The sequence below is a fragment of the Melanotaenia boesemani genome, chromosome 9, assembly GCF_017639745.1.
Source record: "Melanotaenia boesemani isolate fMelBoe1 chromosome 9, fMelBoe1.pri, whole genome shotgun sequence".
Taxonomy (NCBI): domain Eukaryota; kingdom Metazoa; phylum Chordata; class Actinopteri; order Atheriniformes; family Melanotaeniidae; genus Melanotaenia; species Melanotaenia boesemani.
The window spans coordinates 31,883,750-31,903,838 of NC_055690.1; the positions used below are offsets into that span (position 1 = coordinate 31,883,750).

The following is a 20,089-nucleotide window of genomic DNA, read 5'->3' on the forward strand; positions in this document are numbered from 1 at the left end:
ATAATTATTTATCCAAGTTAACCTTTGAAAACAGTTTTGTGACTAATTATACTGTTAACCTGAAGACGTTTTGGGTTTCATCTGAGGAAATAATGCAGTTTTAATCCAACCTTCACTGCCTTTTTCACTCATTTTCCATCCACACTATTTTTAGAGGAATGTCTTTATTACTTTAAGCCACTTAACACTGATATATGACTCATTCAAGTATAAAAAAGACCCCTAACTAAAGGGATGGGTCAATATTTTGTTGACACATAACAGCCAACTTAGGAAAGATCCAATTTGGAACTGGACCTTGATGCACTGTCGCAAACACATATCTTTCTTTAGTTGCATCTATGATAAACAGCAAAGATAAAGCAGGTCAACAGACAGAAAACAGTATTTTTGCAATAAAGGTGATTTCCAAACAGCTATTAGATAAAAACTCGGCATATCTCAGCATTGTGTGCAGTATCCTTAAAACATTTGAGGAAACCAATATGCACTCAACACTTTTTTAGAAATTAAAAAAAAAAAATAGTTTCTTACTTTTTATTTCCAATGAATAAATAATCCATTTAATTATTTCTTGTATATTTAAAGTAAAAAAAGAAAATCCTCCAGATCAGTTTAAATCCCAGGTTTTAATGCTACTACTACGACTATAGTCTCTTGTTTTTTTGTGTGTGTTTTTTCTCCGCTGTGCATCTGTTGCCACTTCCTTTTCTCAGAGCAGCGAACCAGATCCTGTCTATGATAAACTGTTTGTGTTGCAGATTCTCTGTAGCTTACATGGTAAGACTGTGTCTCAGGTAAATGTCAGCACTAAGACAGATTTTTAGCTTTTCTCAGACATATTTCTGGTCCAGGTGTAGCTCACACACCTGAGATGTGGCCTTCATGTGACCCAGTTCTGCTGTCTGCAGTCAGTTTTTCTTTACAGTCTTCAGATCAGAAGGAAGTTGGAGATGAGGGCAGCACCTGAGCACAACATGAAAACAGTTTGTACGACTTGCTAAACCATTTACTTCTCAGCATTTTGGTAAAAAAATACCTGCATCTGTCAGTGTGTCCTTCCAACTGACTTAAAAGAGCCCTGGTTGGGGTTGTTGCTTAGTTCCAATCCACTTATGTAAAGGATTTCCTTCAGTCCTTGATGAACACATTGATAGCTGGGAGCTGGGACACTGATCTGCTGTGAATTTGGTATGAAAATGTCAGAACTTGTAGGTGTCTGGTGTGGAGTTTGAACTCAGGGCAGTATGTTGGGAGCCAGCAGGTTTTATTTCAGGCCTGGTTGTTTTCAGAAGAATCTAAATGCTTTTTTTTTTTTTTGATCTTCAGAGCTGTTCACACAACTTCACAGCTTTATCCATTAACTTGATTCCTCATGACATTTAAAAACTCTACTATTGATAAAAATAAAGGCTGAACTACTTTTTTCAGTTCACAGGAGGCTCAGATGTGGATTCCTAAGGCTCCACGCTGTAACCAGCTGCTTGTTTTTCTCACACAGCGGTTGCTAAGCACAACCAGACACCCTCATCAAGCTCTGTTAGCTTCTCCTGGGAGAAATCCTGTCTTGTTTGTGGTGTTGATGCAAAAAAAGGGGGCAGCTGACTCGTGGTGCAAACACTGAGGTCAGGTCAGTGTGCTGCCCATAGGCCTGTTTTCAACCATGCAGGACAAAGCTCTGTTATCACAGCACAGCGTGCTGCTCTGACTCAGCAATTAAAGTGCTTAAATCCCTTTGGACAAAGTGCCTCATTAATCTCAACACTGGGAGATGTTAGTGGTACTTCTTACACTTAATGATTACACTTACACTGACCTATTATTGGGTTAGAAATGAGAACCAGTCAGTGTGCTCAGCCTCTGAGGAGAAACACTGCAGCTAAAACAGCTTTAAGTGGACTGAAATGTTAAAAACAGCGAGTTCAAACCCTGGATTGAGTATTTGCTGGAAGCTTTAATCAGCAAGGTGTAAATATGCCACAAAAGGTGTATGTAGCAGCATCACTGATATCAGATGATCATCTTCTCGCTGTCTGCACAAACATGGAGGAATTACCACATGTCAAAAACATCTGAAATGTTGTGTTGATGGAAAAGATTTCCCAGCTGAAGAAGTCACGGTTGGTTTCTCCACCTCTGTCTGTGACAATCAGGCCATGCTGCTGATTTGCCTACGAGCTAAAAATTCTAACTTGTGACAAAAGTTATTTATATAATTTCTAAGAATAAAGCCACATTTCATAGTAGATAGTTCTAGCTTGGTACATATCTGATGTCCCATTTTTCCTTTTTGCTCTGACTGATTATTTTACATGAAACTCATGCAGTATCAACATGAAGTCTAAATAATCCTGCTGAGTTTCATTGCTTTATAGATGCAGAATAATAAAAGTTTTACTGCCATCTGATCCTATTTCAGTCATAAATATGTGTAAGCTGCTCAGAATTCACTATCTCTGGATGAAGCGGTGCATTATACTGTTTTACACATTTATGTTCTGTGTTACAGGTGATAAGAAGAATTTATTAAGACTTGCTGCAGATGAGCAGATTAAATGCCTGAGGCCACAGAGATGAAGAGACAAGCCCATAGCAGCCAATCACAGCCAGGGAGGCACAAACCATAATGTTTTTTCCCAGAAATAGCACAGACATATCACATCCCAGAAATGTCTTGTTTCTGCTGTGAGGGAGCTCTGGTGGTGGCACTGGTTGTCTCATCTCCATCATTAAATTTGGCCTGGTTCTGTGTCCTGTAAGATTTTATCTTAGTCAGTCTCAGACTTGTGGTCTGACGGTATTAAAGTGTTGGATGGGCAACGATTTCTTGCATCACTGTGCAGAAAATCCTGGATGGAGCTGGGGGTGATATTCAAGAGATGAAAAGGCTTCTTTCAGGACTTCAGTAGTTTGTTTTTTAATTGGATTTTCTTGGATGCTTGGGTCCAGATGTACTTTTGCTTTGCTAAAGGCACAAACCCAGATTTTCTTTTGTAAAGCTGCTATTGGCCGTAACTAAGGAGACACAGTGTCAGGTCACTTGTGAGGGTTACAGACAGAGATTCTTCTGCCTGGCCGCTGTGGGATGGAAACATATATATATATTCTGATACAGAGTACAATATTCATGGAGAAAAGTACTTTAATAAAAATTTTAAACTTGATGTTTACTGTTAATTTTACCATTATTTATCACAATTCATTTATGTACAGTCAATCTTAATGTAATACAGAAGAAAACCTTATAAACTTCAAGACTAACTTCAAAGCTTTAACTAACAGGAGGAATATGAGACAGCCTGAGAACTTTAATGGGCCATGATATAACTGCTGTAACAAAACCTTTTGTAGCTCCCAGTTTAGAAAATCTAGACCCAGATGTTTTGGAGCCAGTTCCCTCTGGTACTCTTGCATCTGAAGGTACCTCAGCATCAGCTTCACCTCTGAGACCGTCTGGCTGTATCCGTCTTTAATACATTTTGCATTTAGCATCAGAGACAGTTTTCGCTGTGGACGTACTGGCCATGACTAAATAACTAAAATAAGACAAAAGAAACCTATATGAATAGTCCCTCATTCATTACCACATAATTTTAGTGGAGCGTGTGCTCCCCTGTCATCGTGCTGCTGAGAAAGTCTCATAAACAGAGGTTGTATTCGAAGAACAGAGAGGGAGAAGGGATCAGATTAACCCCTGGATCGCACTGATCTCCCTCTCTGTTCTTATACTCAGACAGTTGAGAAGTAAGCCTATTATCACTTAAAGAACAATATTATCGAGGATTAAAGGACTGATGACTCAGCAGAATTTAGAAAAACTTATCTTTAGTAGACTGGACTACTGTAATGCTGTCCTTAAAGGTCTCCCTAAAAAGTCCATCAGACAGTTGCAGTTAGTCCAGAATGCTGCTGCTCGAGTCCTCACTAAGACCAAGAAAGTAGATCCAAGAACTCCAGTCCTCAGATCTTTACTCTGGGTTCCTGTCTGTCAAAGAACCGAACTTAAAATTCTGCTGTTAGTTTACAAAGCACTAAATGGTTTAGGACCAGAAACCATTCAGGATCTTCACGTTCGTTATGAACCAATCAGATCCCTCAATTCATCAGGGTCAGGTCTACTTTCTGTTCCTAGAGTCAGATCTAAACATGGAGAGGCAGCATTCAGCTTTTATGCTCCTCACATGTGGAACAAACTCCCAGAAAGCTGCATGTCTGCTGATTTAGCAGTTTTACATCGTGGTTAAAAAGTTTTTTATTTAATAATTTATTTATTTGCTGCCTTTTATAAAAACAACTGTTAATTCCCCACACTGGAACCTTATTTCTTGCATTTGATAAATTTTTTTGGCTTTTTTCTTTCTGTTTTTATATAATTTCTTTTAAAGTTTGTCTTTAATGCACTTTTTATTGCTTCCTGTACCCGCTGTAATGCTTTTAATGTCTTATGTAAAGCACTTTAAATTGTCTTGTACATGAAATGTGCTATACAAATAAACTTGCCTTGATGTCACTAAAGTCAATAACAGCACAAAATGCTTCCAAATAAACTGCATTTCACTCATGAAGTTGTGGTTATATAAACGGTGTCACAAAGCCGACGTGTTATTTCTACTTTTTGTAGGTCATGTAGATTTATATAGTGCTTTTTCAAGGCAACCAAAGCGCTTTGATATTATATCTATTATTCATCCACTCCTCACTCATACCTTGTGATGGTGAGCTACATGTTTAAGCTACCTGGGGCAGACTGACGGAAACATGGCTGCCAATCCGCCTACGGCCTCTCCGACCATCACCAAACATTCACCCACGTTCATTCACCAGCGATGCCGACACTGGAGGCAAGGCCAAGGACACAAAGACAGATGACTGGGGGAACCAAACTGCCGACCTTCCGGTCATTGGACGACCTGCTCTACCACCTGAGCCAATGGATGGACAGGTCTGTGTTTATTATTAAACACAGACCTGTCCATCCATTAATCAGCAAATTAACTTACATAATGTCAGCATTATGTTTTTGATTCTTGAGACAAATCATTTTACTTCTAGCTTTTGGTATGTTGTCTTTGTACCGTTTTCAATTAAATTTATTTAAATGATTTAAAAAAAAACAGAAGTAGACATTTAAAGGTTGAAGAATCCATCAGGAGATCTGCAAATGAAGAAGAAGGAAAGAGGAAGAGGAGAAACGATCTGCAGATATGTCGTCGCTACCAGTGTCAAGCATGTAATGAAACAGCCAGACGTGAGTTAAAGGTGTTTTTCTGTTTGCTTCTTGCTTTGTTTCCACTTATTCACATGACACTTGTATTCAGTTTTTAGTCTCCCTGAGCTAAAACTGTTGTAATCTGAGACATTAGGTCATCTAATTATTTTCACTCTGCTAGCATCCCCCCGGGCAGAAACACAGGTAAGGACCGCCCATGTTTAACATAAAAGAAGAAAGTGTATTTTCTCGGGTTTTTTTCTTATAGGACAGGCTTAGAACAAAGAGAGAAGAAGGTGGAGCTTTTCTTTCAAATTCTAGGATTTTTTACTTCCTTCTAAACTTAAGACTGTACCAAAGGTCAGATATGCTTCAACCTGCCGGTGTAAACCGGCCAGAAAGTCTGAGATCTCTTACTTCATTTGTTCAGTAAAGTCGACATTTATGTAAAAAACTACTGATGTCATTGGGGTCATCCAGAGTCTACATCACTGAAAAGTTTCAGTGGTTCAGTTTGCAGAGGGATTTTACATAACACCATTCCCACACAAAAGATCCTCACTTTACCACCGTGTGTCCTGTTTTAGTTGAACTGAAAAGCTACTTCATGTTTCTGCAGCAAGAAAAGTTAGGTGTTGTCTATCGCGTCAAATTTTTGTCAAAACCAGGGAGAGCAAAATAAACATGCTCGCGCGCAGATTACACTACCATCGCGCAGAAATTCATTTACCGAGAGGACAAAAGATCCTCTCGCGTGACAGACGACCAACTCCCGCGCGCGTGTGGAAGGCCTCGCGCGCGCATTTTACGTTCCGAGCGCGCGAAGCTGGATCAGACGCGCGCGCGTTTCTGTCATGCCGCCCCCGCTTGAGGATGGCTGCGCTCTCGCCAGCGTCTCTGCCCTCGCGGTGACGTTTTCCTCGCGCGGATCAAAATGTGTTTTGACACATGGGGCGGGACAAATCTCCATTCTATAAGCCTTCTCCTGATTGGTCCGCGTACACAGGAAGTTGTGTCAGGAAGACCTTGACTGACAAGACGGCTGGAGCCGGGACAGTTGCGGTGGTTTTGGCATTTTGGCAACGATACTTTGCTTGAGGTAAGTGGAATTCACAGCAGTTCTTCCCGAAAAGTACGGATACTCCTCAGTAAACTATGCCGTTTTCGAATTAACAATTCTACAAGGACAAAAATCAATTCGATAACTTAGAATTGCTTAGGAATATGTAGTTAGCACGAGTAAAATATGTCAATAGACCAAGGTACTTTTTGACAGTTTGTTTTCCTGGTATAAAAGGCACTTGCAGAAACCAAAAACAGACTGGTTTTTTAGATAATTCTAAGTTATCGAATTGATTTTTGTCCTTGTAGAATTGTTAATTCGAAAACGGCATAGTTTACTGAGGAGTATCCGTACTTTTCGGGAAGAACTGCTGTGAATTCCACTTACCTCAAGCAAAGTATCGTTGCCAAAATGCCAAAACCACCGCAACTGTCCCGGCTCCAGCCGTCTTGTCAGTCAAGGTCTTCCTGACACAACTTCCTGTGTACGCGGACCAATCAGGAGAAGGCTTATAGAATGGAGATTTGTCCCGCCCCATGTGTCAAAACACATTTTGATCCGCGCGAGGAAAACGTCACCGCGAGGGCAGAGACGCTGGCGAGAGCGCAGCCATCCTCAAGCGGGGGCGGCATGACAGAAACGCGCGCGCGTCTGATCCAGCTTCGCGCGCTCGGAACGTAAAATGCGCGCGCGAGGCCTTCCACACGCGCGCGGGAGTTGGTCGTCTGTCACGCGAGAGGATCTTTTGTCCTCTCGGTAAATGAATTTCTGCGCGATGGTAGTGTAATCTGCGCGCGAGCATGTTTATTTTGCTCTCCCTGGTTTTGACAAAAATTTGACGCGATAGTTGTCATCGTGGGTCAAACATCAGACATCAGAGGAAATGTTTCAGCATTTATTTTACAATATTTACAAAAGACATGTAATTAGACTTCAGTTTAAGCAGCTTACAATTGTTGGTGTTTTTTTTCTTGTTTTGCATGTCAGTTAGTGGTTTCCTCTTTTTAACATGAACATGAAACTAAATGTCATGAGGAAGCCAACACACAGTATCATTTTATCACACCTGTTACCAAGGCGACAAGTCCTTATTTGAACAGATCAGAAAATATTCATCTTTTTTAAGGGATTAGAAGTTTGTACAAACTGCACACAGGATTGTTTCTGAATTTCATCACAAATGATGGAGTGGATCTGTGAAATATACAACAGAGAGAAATAACATGTATCAGCATGTTGAAAGTGAAAGCGCAGTGCATCGCTGACTTCATGTGGAAATTACTCCAAAAAAATCTTCTTTTGATTGGCAGCTAGATTCAAGTTTTGCTGGTGAAGTGGACCCAACGAGAGAATGGTGCTGAACGGAAAGAGAAGCACGCAGAGAGAAAAAAAACCCGAAACATCACATGCTGTTGTTTGAGCCCACTTCAACCTGGTGAGAATTGGCACTTTCTCTGGTTGGCAACGTTAAGACAACAACCACAACAATTCTGCTCCTGCCACCAACTTTTCTGCAACAAATACACCAACAAAAAGCAACCAAAACAAAAATGTATTAGTTTTTTCAAATGTAAATGAAAAAAAAGATCATTCAGCGCTGGATGCTGTGGCTTGATATGATTTCTGCTACCAGAATCCAGCTGTTGGGATCTGTAGCACTGAAGGAGTTTGCAAAACAATCATCAGTTGTCACGAAGGCTCAAGCCACCATTTAAACATAAGACAGAAAAAAAAAAAATTAAAAGGGGGGAAAAAGCATTGAATAATAAGAATGGATTAGGTTTATAAAGCGCTTTACATTGTATTCATTATTCATTCATACTTGGTGATGGAACATGTGTAGCCACAGCTGCCCTGGGGCAGCCTGACGGAAACATGGCAGCCAATCAGTGTCTACGGCCCCCCTGACCACCACCAAACATTCATCCACACCAGCAATGCCGACACTGGAGGTAAGGAGGGTGACGTGTCATCTGGGGGAGTAGAAATTAAACCGCCAACCTTCCGATTAATAGATGACTAATTTATCAATACTGTGTTTGATAAATTGTCTTTTAAACACTTTTTTTTTCAATTTTTACTTTCATCTCTCAAAAAGTTGGTGAAATGTTAAAAAAAAAAAACTATTTAAATGATTTATTACCCACAATTAAATTAAAATGGTACAAAGATAACATATCTTATAAGAAATGATACATAAAAAGAATAAAAGATTATTTTGAATCAGCAAGATCTCCACGAAGTTGTGCACTGTTAAAGAAAAAGGTTAAAAATTTTACAACCAACAAGGCTGACATGAGTGCTTGCATACTGTCAGCAGACGGGGGCGCTATAGGCTGCATTTATACTGGTGTAATTCAGCTGAAGAAGTAGTGATCCTAAGAGACAAACTTTAAAGACTCTGGGAAGAGTCAAGTGAGTTTATTTCTCGTTTCCATTTTCCTTAATGCTCCTCGAACCTTTGAAAACGGTAAAAACAAACTCAAGACAGCATAAAAATATTTATTATTAATTTAGATTTTTACTGCTTCCATTTACCTTTTTATTTACCTCTTTATTTTCAAACCTTCTAAATGCGAAAAAAAAAACAAAAAAAAAACAACTATACAAAGTCCAGAGATTCATGCCCAGAAATGTCAGTGGAGTAGAAAAAGTGTCTGACCAGTTAAAAAGTTCAATGGTTTTGGGTCTTGGCTAAAGAACTAAGTATCTATGATGGGATGTGGCTGTATTAGTGGACATGAGTTTAAAAGACGTAACATCTGGTCCCATTAATGCTGAACAACAGTTTCGGAGCCATACACACATATTCCAGCTTCTTTTTAATGTTTCACTGGCATTAAATTCAAATTTTCCAGCAAACAAATCATTTTACTTCTAGCCTCTCATATGTTGTCTTTGCACCGTTTTCAATCAAATACAGTTTAAATTAGCAAATAATTCTCTTCTGTTTTCTTTAAAACAGGATGTTTTGTGAGATGTCCTGCAATCCGAGCAATAACGTAATAAGCTTGATTGATTGGTTACAGCCCACATCATCAGGGATCAGTTTGATGTGCTAACCCTCCAAAAATCAGATTAATCTTTTCATTTCTACAAAGTGCAAAATAATTTGACAAAAAAATACAGCCCCACTTCAGAGAAATGATTTTATCAGAGGGAAGCTTGAAGGTTCTCAGATAATAAAAGGTAGAGGAGGGAAAATACCAGGACGGCTCGACATGGTGGCAAGAACCTGCAGCTTCAAGTTATCATTCCCTACACAGACTGTGGTTACTGGGCTCATGAAAGAAACTCAAGATGGGAGGTTTGTGATGGATGACAAGGTGGTGATCTTGTGAAATTGACTCACTTCACCAGCGTACATCAGTCTTTCTGCAACAGAACTGAAGAAGCTTTGTTTTCATGGCCGCGGTCGTCTCATCGGCTCAGGTTTAAATAACCACGGCGTGCAAAGAGTCAGTGTCTGATGAGCGGGCCCTACGCATCCAGAGCGCTCAGAAACCTGCCTTCCTCATGCTGGTCCACCCACAGCTTTACTCCATGATGTTCCTGTTGTAGTCGTATGACAGCCGTCGCTTGGCGGCAGCGTTCTGAGCGTGCTGATTGGCTGAGGGGAGGCCGGGGGAGAGACGGCGGGTGCTTGTCCAGGAAGCAGGTCTGCTTTCCTGCAAAGAGCACAACACACATCAGAGATGAGATTTTCCCACTTTTCAGTTTAAAGTCATCAAATTTAGTCAAACATCATTAAGTTTTACCAGCTGATAATCAAAATGATTGCTGATTGGTTCAGCTCGGTCCGTTTATCAGCCGCTGTGAAGTGTGTGTTTGCATATAAAAGCTGTCACACTGCTATCAGTTCATTTTACAAATTCAGTTAATCAACCCTGAAGCCTCTGAAAGCGAAACTCTGCGTCCTCCATTAGGTTCTCAGTGATTACGTGTGTAGAGGAAGACGGAAAGCCTGGATCGTTGGATTGTCAGGAAGTGCTGAATAATGAAGACTGAAACATGTCTGCGTGTTTGACCGAGCTGTGCTGACATTCCCACGTCTGTCTGCGTGAATGCTAGATGGTTTTACTCACAACATGCGGCTGCTCCAGGTGTAAAGTCTTCAGCAGCAGGCCACGAGACACGCTGTTGGCTTTCTTGTATCTCTGGACAATCATTTTGTTCAAGTCGTGAAAACTGTCCAAAAGCCTGAAGAGTCCCAAACAACACAAAGACGAAGCAGTTGTAGAGATAAATGTAGATTTCTGCTTTTACCCTGTGTTGACTAGAGCCTGCTGTACAGGGGGGAGCATGAGATTTGAGCATACACTAATAGGAACCAATCCTAACACGTAGCATACCAAAATCACAAGACTCACAAGATTTTTAATATGTTTTGTGGCTCTAAACCATGTTTATTTGGTGGACAGGCACTAAAAATGGCTCTTTTATTTATAAACGTTGCAGACCCCTGACTTAGGAGGATCCTGCTTTCACTGCTGCATAAAAAGTGCAAAACTTGGTGTATTAAGAAAATGTTAGCAATTATGCAGAGCATCATATAAAAGTACATTAAATGCTGCCTTATTTACCAGGTAAAGGTCAGTTTACATTTGCTAGAATTTAATTTTCTATTTCTGAGGTGGTGCCATTCAGATTTTAAGGGGCGTGGTCAGGTCTTACTTTGAAGAAATATGACAGCTCTTCTTGTAATATTCACTGACTTCCTCTTCAGTACAGCAGCAGGTTAGCTTGCCGTCATGTGAACTGTACATTAAATATGAGCCTCAGAAACATATTCCCCATGTCATTGTCCTACAGCTGATAACAAGCACTTCAAGTGGGATTATTTTCATGTGGTCTGATAGCTCCTGTTACAAATTGGAGAAATGTGTCCACACAAGCAGTAAACTGTGCTGCAGATCCAGTAAAGCAGTAAACCTACCCCTGATCCCGGCCCGCTCTGCCCCTGAGGAGCTGTGTCAGTGTGGGAACGGCATCGAGGTCACAGGAGTCACTTGAGGATGAGTCGGAGAAGGATGGAAAGGCTTCGGCAAAGAGAGACGCCTGCAGGAAAGACGGAGACATGTCAGTAGTTCGTGAAATGATAAAATATTGATGCATGTCCGAAAGCCTACTGGGTGGATAAGTGGAAAGAATGCTCTGCAGACTGTAACTTAAGAAAACACACAATACGTGAAGAGACACGCAGCATTAAAAAAACTGCGTCTCTTTTGCATTCATTTAAAGTAAAGACGTGATTTCCGTGGCACTGCAAGAGTAAGCAGCATCTAATCTAAAAACAGCTTCCCCCTCACTCTCCTCCGCTGCAGCTTTTGACAGAACTCAGCTTTCATCTGCATCTTTACGCAGTGCATGATGTCCCATGGGACACTCTCCCTTGCAGTGTCGGCTTCTTCTTCATTTTTTATGAAAAAGCTTTGACTGCTCCAGTGTGGGTTATGCTGCTGTACAAAATACTGATTAGTTTCAATTCTCAAAACTTAGTCCCTCATTCCACAGAAATATGATGTGACGAGAGGTGTTGCCACGGTAATGATTGAGGAAAATGGAATATAAAAGACGCATGTGGCTCCTATGTTTCCATCAAGAAGAAGGGCTGACAGTTTTTCTTCCAAATCTAATCATCAGGGAATCTTTGAATGTCAGAAACGATTGTTAGTTAAAGGTACAGTGTGTAAGAATTACTGACATCTAGTGGTAAAGATGGGCATACAAATTACTTCTAATACCAAGCACAGCTGTGAATGGAGGGTAGCATCAGTGGCAAAAATCCTTCCAAACATCAACATGTCTTCATCTGAGAGTGGATGGCAAGCTTGAGTTATGTGCAGTAACTGATGCTGTGAAGCACTTTAGACTGCTGACCAGGTTTCATGATTCTCTTCCACATGCTTTCATTCAGACATGTGAGGCTGCCAGGTTGACAGCTGTCCTCTCACAAATCAGATATCCTGCCATCAAAGGATGGTGGCCGTCAGTGGCCAAAAATCTTTCAGACATAAACATGTTTTCATCTGTGAGTGGGTCCAGGCGCCTCAGGTGCAGCAATGACTGCACTACAGGTAACTACTTCAACATTCTGCACTGTCTTCATCTATTTTTAAAGCATTTCGTATCCCAAACATTGCTCTAGTCCCTCTCAATCAAAACTGGTACTGCAGTTTTAAAGCTCAGAAGGTTCTCACTTCACACACCGAGCTGTTTGTCCATTCAGAGACACCATAAAATAAAAATAGTAGCACGAATATGGCAGCTGCCATGTATGTGGACCCACAACAAGTAGATATAAATGCCTCATCTGAAGAGAATAAAAACACAACAGTAAATTTAGTAAAGTGATTAGATACCAATAGAAGCACCATATTTAATGATATATTAAATTTTTCTGTCACTGATCTTTGATTTTGTTACACGCAGCAGCTTTCAATGAATTACAGTCTATAAGCTCCAGATTAAAGATTGTATCGACGGATTTACAACCATCAGGGCAGCAAGATTCATATGAGAAGGTATGAAGCACATTGGTATTGTTTAGGGACAGAAGCTTCAGGAAGTTCAGGAACAACAGAAAATTCCAACTCACAGTAATACTTCATCACCAGTAGTGCAAGCCAACACCCGAACACATTCCAAGAATGATGTTATGAAAAATGTGAAATCCGGACCAGGAAGGTTCTGATTTTCAGCCTGGATTACAGTCACACCAAAAACTCCCCTCGAGGAACAAATCCTGCCTAAAAGAACTTGACAAATTGACTAAACAGAAGCACAACACTGTGATCAGCCCGTCATAACTCTGACTTACAAACAGAGACACGGATGTGACAACAAACAATTGATGTGGAAATCCAGGCGCCCAAGCAAACTGAGACCATGCTTCATCAACTCCTGCACATGTTTTATTCATGCTCGCTTTATCAGTCACTGTACACAGATTTCCATGTACATTTGTTTTCCACCTGAACTGCAGGGGACTGAATACTACACAAATACTCCTGAACGTGATGGATGACCTGAGTGCAGAACATCAGACAGCTTTTCCGAGCATGTATAGAAGCTACTTTTCTTTTTAGAAAATCGATCTTCTTTTCCGATCATCTCTCATGCTGGAGTAATTTTGCTCAGTTAAGAAGCTTCCTGAGAAAAAATATCTTTTGACCAGACCCAGAGAGCACAAAGAAAGTCTGGCAGGAAAAAGAGTTGAATTTGTATTTCTTTATGTCAGAAGAACTAGACCTCATGCTCTTTAAAAATCAGATCACGAGGAAACTCTAAATTCTTATTTTTGTAGAAAAGTGTAACAAAAACTGATGGGAAAAGGATGCACCGAGCACAGAACTGTACCAGATTGTGATTGGTTGAAAGTCCGTCTCTCCTCGCCTCTGCAGCCCTGGCTGGCCACCACTGTTCCACGTCTCCACCTGCATCAGACACGTCCCGAGGAAAAGCCGTCCAGGAATCATCTGACTGGTGGACGGCCCAGCCTGACCTGCAGGTGGTGGTTTGGTTTCCAAGTGCTGTTTTCAGACACACACACAAGATTAATCTGATTGTATTTGCAGATATTTTAAGATATCTTTGAGGTATTTTGTATACTGTTGCTACAAAGAAGCTTTAAAGGAGTGCTGTGGGAGTCAGGAATGTTATTGGATTTTTATGAATATACTGTATAAAAAGAACTGGAGCTTTCTTTTCTGTAGTTCTTCACAATTCGGCTTTATTAATGGCCGTGTCGTCTCATTCTGTTATCTCTGGCTGTGCATGCTTCGTGCTGTTGCTTTGTGTTTGCACACTCGACTTTAATCACCCCTCACTGCATAAAAAACATTTCAGTGGATATTACATTTCCCTTTGATTCCTGCCCTGACATCCCTCCACGGCTCAGAAGCTGCCTGATGAATTTAGGTGACACCTCACTTGTATTTGTGTGAATGTCTCCTTCTCTTATTGCCACATAACCCCAGGCTAACAGGAGCTTAGAGTCTTAAGAGTCTCCCTCTCCATCAGCCCAACTCTGAAAGATTAATACCTTGTAGTGAGAGTGAGTGGTCGGAATTTAGGTCAGGACAAAGTAGAAAAACATTTCTACTGCAAGAGTAAAAGCAGAAAACCCTCCAGATATTCATCACAACATTAGAGGCATTATTCATCATATCCTTGAAACTAGCTTAAACAAATATTCCCTACTGACAAGTTATAGACGACCCATTAGTCTGCACGTACGGGAAATACAGGCTGTCAAGTTTTCAGCTAATTGCTCTTTGAGAATCACCTTGATGAAAAAACAAAGCAAAAAAAAAACAACATTTTTTTCTGTAAACTGTGTTACTTTTCGTGTTTTTCATAAATGCAACTATAAAAACTGATAATCAATGATGCCCTTTTGCATGCGGCTGCTAACTGCAAAGAGCCAGAGATACTATTTAAACCTGTATTGTTGCAAAGCAGTCTGTGATCCACAGACACAACACGGGTTCTTCACTTGATTTTGTATTTTTACTGCTTGAATGAGTCAAAAATCAGTGTGAAGAGGCTTAACAAACAATAAAACACATTCCTCTGAAAATATCAGGTACAAGAACTGGACTGAAGATAAGTGAAAAAGCAGCTAAATAAAAAGTCAGACTGGTTTTAAAGACCACCTTAAACCATTATGAGACAGTCAAACTGCTCTGATGCCAAATATAAAGAAATGAGGTGTGGCTCCACACTTTTGTCCAGTCCTGTCAGGATGTTTTAAAAGTCTGTAACATCATTAAATCAGCAGAAGCTACTTTTACCTTTTAACCAGCAATGAATCTTCAGCAACATGTGAAATCAATAACAAAAGAAAACTGAGGTACACATGTTGTGTGAACCTCAGTTTAAACTCGTCTGACCCTGCGTTGAAAACTCGGCTTAAGTGACTTATGCGATTAACTAAACGAAGCAGAATGAGGAATCATAAGGACTGATTAACACTGGCCGCTACAGAAAAACAAAAGAGGAACTCACAGATCTCACACACACCAGAATGTGGTTGCAGCATGAATGTGTGGATTACTTTTGATGACATATTTTTAACTCATGCATTTTGCTTAGTTGATAAATGCAAAGTGAAAGAGTCTGAAAGTTAGTTAATATGACCATTTTGTTGGTTGTTACTTTAATCTGGTAGAAAAGTGGATCAATTTAACCTAAATGTAATGATATAGCACATTTGTGACATTGAAATACGCTGTGACAGCACACTGCCATGTTACACTGGCTGCATGGCTTAAGATGTTTAAGATTAGTGATTAAAAACCTTCCACCTTTCAGTCTGTTGATTTAATTAGCTGTCCTGAAACTCATGCAAGCTTGCTGCAACTTGCTAGCTCTGCATCGATGTTAGCCTGCATGCTACTAGATCTTAAAATGATTTCTGAACAAGATTAAACTTTGTTTTGTTTAAAGTGGCAGAAGCAGATGAGAGTGGTATTATGAAAAATATAAAAAAAAGTCTGACTACATGTGTGTAATCCTTAGTAGCCTAAAGTTGTGTTGGCCATTTTTGCTTAATTTCTACCTCCACCAAGACAGAGGCCATGCATTCAGCAGTGTTGGTCTGTCTGTCTGTTTGCAACATAACTCACAAAGTTGTGGACAGATTTTAATTACATTTTCAGGACATCTCAGAAATGGAATAAGGAACGAGTGATTAGATTTTGGGGGTGATCTGGATCACTGTCTGGATCCAGGAATTTTTTTAAAAGGGATTTTTTACTATGGGAAAATATGGCTAATTTTGTCATTAGAGATTCTAACTAAAAACTAATGCGCAATGGCGAAAAAAAAAAAAAGACAATGGCTTGGAGAAGAGGCGAAGATCTGCTCTCTGAGTGCCTTTTATATGCAATTGTTCCTAAATATTCTCTTCATTTGCTGTGTAGCTCCTCACCATCCAGAGTGGTCCATGGAGCTGCAGGAATTGATGCATTAGCAGTTTCAAAACTTATTATGATTTTTTTCTGCTTGTTTCTAGGAGTAAAAATAAAGAAGATACATCTATAGTTATTTCTTTGACCTTTGCATTTTCATGTTCCACATGTGTAATTTTCCTTGTTCTGCATGTTAAAGATGTCAAAAAAGGCTGAAAGTGGTGTGCAAGATATTGACATATAGGGATTTTTTTTCCTTAAATAGCAATATTTTTTTTATTTTTTTTCATGCATTGTTGTTGTTGTTTCGTGCTGCTCGGGCTTCAAAGGTTAAACCTGCAATAATGACCATGAGGTCTTAAATGCATTTTATTAAACTTGAAACACTACAGCTTGTTGGTAATTTTTTTCTACTATCCTGATGATTAGTAATAAAACAGATTAGTTAAGAGATGCACAAGCATGTCTTCAGATAGGTGTGTTGTCCATGTTCAAGCCCTCCAGTACCATGCGTCAGGTAAATAGGAGAATTCAAGGAAACTTAAAAAAGTGAGAAATGTGCATGAACTAGTTCAGTTAGAGATTGTGTAAACTGAACTTTGAACTAGGTCTTGTCAAGCTGGAGCTTTCACAAAACTGGATGGAGGTTAACAGCTAATGTAAAGATCATGAAGAAGCAGAACATACAGGCTCAAATACGATCCTAAATCCCCTGGCTAAAATGTAACTACTTTAATTTGTACTTTAATTTTGTATCATCCTCCGGCTGACCTTTAGGATGTAGAGAATGGGGTGAAACTTGAAAACACACTGTGCTTAACTGCATTCCTGAAAGAGCACAAAAGGTTAAAAATGCTTTAATACTCTGAGTGTTGCTGCTCACATTCTGTTAACTCCAACACAACACAGAGACTGCTGATGTTTTCAGGGCACCAAATAGGTAAACACCTGACTTCTTTTTATAAAAAAGGCTTTTTTTAGCCTCTGGAGACTTTTTACGTCAACTTTATGCAAAATAACCAAAAGATCTTCATGTCGCACAGCTACTGGAAACAGAAGGGGAGACTTAATTAGCATCAAAAGATGTGAATGATGCTAAAAGATGATGAGGCGGCTTGCCGGCAAACACAGAATGACTAAAAACCACGGGACTTACCAACACTCTCTGTGCTCCCACAAGGCACTGAGGCAGACATGTTAACCCCCTCGCTCCAGGCCGACTCTCCCTCCGCCTGCATGAACACGCCAAACTCATCCTCCTCCTCCTCCTCCTCTTTCCTCACGTCCTCAGTGGCCACGTTGGAACCCCTCTCCTCCTCGCCCTGCTCCTCCAGCTCTCTGCTGTACCTCCTTTCCTCTTCCTGGCCTCTACTGTCTTCTGTTGTCGTTCTGACCACCTCCTCTTTCTCCTTCTCTGCCTCCAGACAGGGCAGGCCTGTTGCCATGGATGCCAGGGGGGGCAGAGAAGGGGCAGGATTAGAGAGGGCCACGGAGGTGGGGGGATCAGCACAGGCAACGTTATAAACTCCAATGCTGATGGCTGTTTGACCAGAGGCGTCTCCGTCCTCTTTATTCCACCCGTCTGCAGATTCCTGTGACTGTAACCTCCACTCACTTCCTGATGCACAGTTTCTCGTTCCTTCTGTAAAATGATCCTTGTCTGAGGCTTCACTTTCACCATCACCCAGCTTGTTGCAGGTGCTCTCCCTCCTCCAAAAGTCTCCATCCTCCTGTTTCACAATCCCCCCATCTGACTCAGAGATGCAAGGAATTTTCTGTATGAGAGGGGATGATAAAACTTCCTTTTGACTGTTGTTTTCATTGCTTGTAAAGAAAACTCTAGGTTCTTCGTTGTTTAACTCAGTCACAGAGCTGCTTTCATCAGCTAAAAGGTTTGGTTCTTGGGGCTGAAATCTGCTAACATCTAATTTTTCTTCATCCATGAGCCCAAAGTCTGCCTCTTCTAGACCTTTTGGCCCCAGATGCTGAACTTCAAGGTAGATTTGTTTGCTTTCATGTGATGTCTGAACAGAGCTCGTTTCATGATCTACATTGCAGACGCTGCCCTCTACAGGAACGGAGGACTCGCTGGTCCTACTTACAGAGGCTGCACAGCTGGATGAGATATACTCCGTCTCTTTCTCTGACTCTTCATTTGCTTCAAGATGATTAGATAATCCATTAATATACGGCGTTACTTCTTCACAGTCATCATCCTTTGCTTTTTTGCCTTTAGCTCTGCTGTTTTGTGTTAATTCGAAGTCACCAGTCACCACGAAATCATCATTGCTTCCGTGTTTCTTCATAACGCCAGTGTCTGCATCCTCATCTCTGTCTGTGATGTCGTCCTGGCTGTGGGAAGTTTGCTTCCTCTGCCCCTCATTTCTCTTGGCTCCTCTCATTTCTTCATCATCAACACAGCTGTGGGAGTTTCTGTAATGTTCTAGGTCAGTGCTTGGTACAGCCAAATCAGGGTAACAGTGGCCTCCCTTCTCCTCCTCCTCTTCTTCATTCTTTTGCCTCTCCCTCTTCAGTCTGTTTTGAACTCCCCTTCCAGGACTTTCACCTTGATCCAGGCTCTCTGTCCTTTGGGGTCTCCTTCCACACTGAGCACAGGTCTTAGGAGAAATATTGTGGCAGCATTTGGCTCTCCTGCTGTCCCGCTGTGGACTGGGAAACTGCTTCCTGTCCTGGCCTCCTTTGTCTTGCTCTTCCTGCCTTTCTTCCACAGCTAGTTCAGGATCCTCCCGGCTCCTCTGCTGCATCCCCCGGCCTGCTGCGTTGCCGGACTTCCTCCATCTCCGGCCAGATTGCACTCTAACCTGGTTTGCTCCAGTCTGTGCAGGCGGAGCCGAGCCACCGTCCCTCCTCCCAGTTGGAGTGTCTCTGCCTCCTCCTCCTACGGTCTTCCCTCTCAGCCATTCTCCAACCATACTGGAGGCTGCGCTGGTTGTCACACCAGAACTGGGCTTAGCTGTGGAGTACAAACAGCTCCCCTTCTCGGTCCGGAGAAAGAGGCATTGAGTCTGTGTCTTCCCACTGCCCTCCGAGGTCTTCAACGTAGCAACTGTAACCAAAGCTCCAATTCCAGCCTGCCTGGCATCCAGCCCCAGAGGCAGCCCGTAACCCATGCGACCCCACTCCCCGCTCAGGCACACATCTGCTGGTCTTGGGCAGGATGTGGTGTTCCCCCGGCCTGCAGGAGGAGCTGTGGGGGCATGTCCTCCTCCCATCAGACCGTTAGCCCTGCGTCGATTCTTGGAACACAAGGCCCAGGCTCGGAGGCCCCGAACCAGCGGCAGATCTCCCAGACCCAGTTCCAGTCGACTGGGGAAGGGCAGGGAGGCTCTGGAGCACCTCTGCAGCATCTCCCGGGTGGAGCCAGACATGTTCAGGCAGGGGTAGTTGTTGTTGTTATTCTGCTGGAGCATGGTGCTGGTTGTTGGCCTCATCTATGTTTAATGGGTTTGTTCTCTTATATTTTATTAAAATGCAGCGTGCCAGGTTGAGTTTAATTCTTGTTTGTGAGAGGAAACTCCTTACATGATCAAGAGTTTATTACTGATTCAGAGCCCGACAGCTCAAAAATTAGATCATTGTTTAGACAAAATACTTGCAGCATTATGACGTTGGTGAAGTTATCTCAAAAAGTTCTCACTGATGAATTGGAATCAGTTGTTTTCCTGACAGAAACCCAGAGTTGTTCTCATTTACTGCTCCTCAGCTGCAGAAGTTTCTGGATGAAGAGGAGAAACATCGAGGTCAGATGTCCTGTCAGCAGTGATGAGAGTAAAGGTAATGAGAAGTTTGTTGTCTTCCACACCAATGCTCAGGGATGCTGTCTTCAGAGCCTTAGCATCATCCCTGTCAACTGGCCTCTTGTCAACTGAGCTGTCACATAAT

General features: G+C 41.5%; 1 protein-coding gene across 1 annotated transcript; it reads right to left on the reverse strand.

The window, feature by feature from the left end:
* Positions 1 to 8,878: 8,878 nt before the first annotated feature.
* Positions 8,879 to 19,851, reverse strand: si:ch211-14c7.2. Its single transcript, XM_041995371.1, has 5 exons — positions 17,343 to 19,851; positions 13,632 to 13,804; positions 11,209 to 11,330; positions 10,358 to 10,472; positions 8,879 to 9,940 (listed from the first exon to the last, which is right to left on the reverse strand). The coding sequence occupies exons 1-5, from the start codon at positions 19,636 to 19,638 to the stop codon at positions 9,809 to 9,811; spliced, it is 2,838 nt and encodes a 945-aa protein (XP_041851305.1). The 5' UTR covers positions 19,639 to 19,851; the 3' UTR covers positions 8,879 to 9,808.
* Between the last annotated feature and the right edge of the window lie 238 nt (positions 19,852 to 20,089).

What these genes read in the sequence shown, in the direction of transcription:
- si:ch211-14c7.2 (XM_041995371.1), bottom strand. Translation starts at nt 19,638, where the DNA reads ATGAGGCCAACAACCAGCACCATGCTCCAGCAGAATAACAACAACAAC. An exon ending in TTTCAACCAATCACAATCTG is followed by an intron (nt 11,331 to 13,631) that starts GTACAGTTCTGT and finishes TCTTTCCTGCAG; the next exon opens with GCGTCTCTCTTTGCCGAAGC. An exon ending in AGAGCGGGCCGGGATCAGGG is followed by an intron (nt 10,473 to 11,208) that starts GTAGGTTTACTG and finishes GGGACTCTTCAG; the next exon opens with GCTTTTGGACAGTTTTCACG.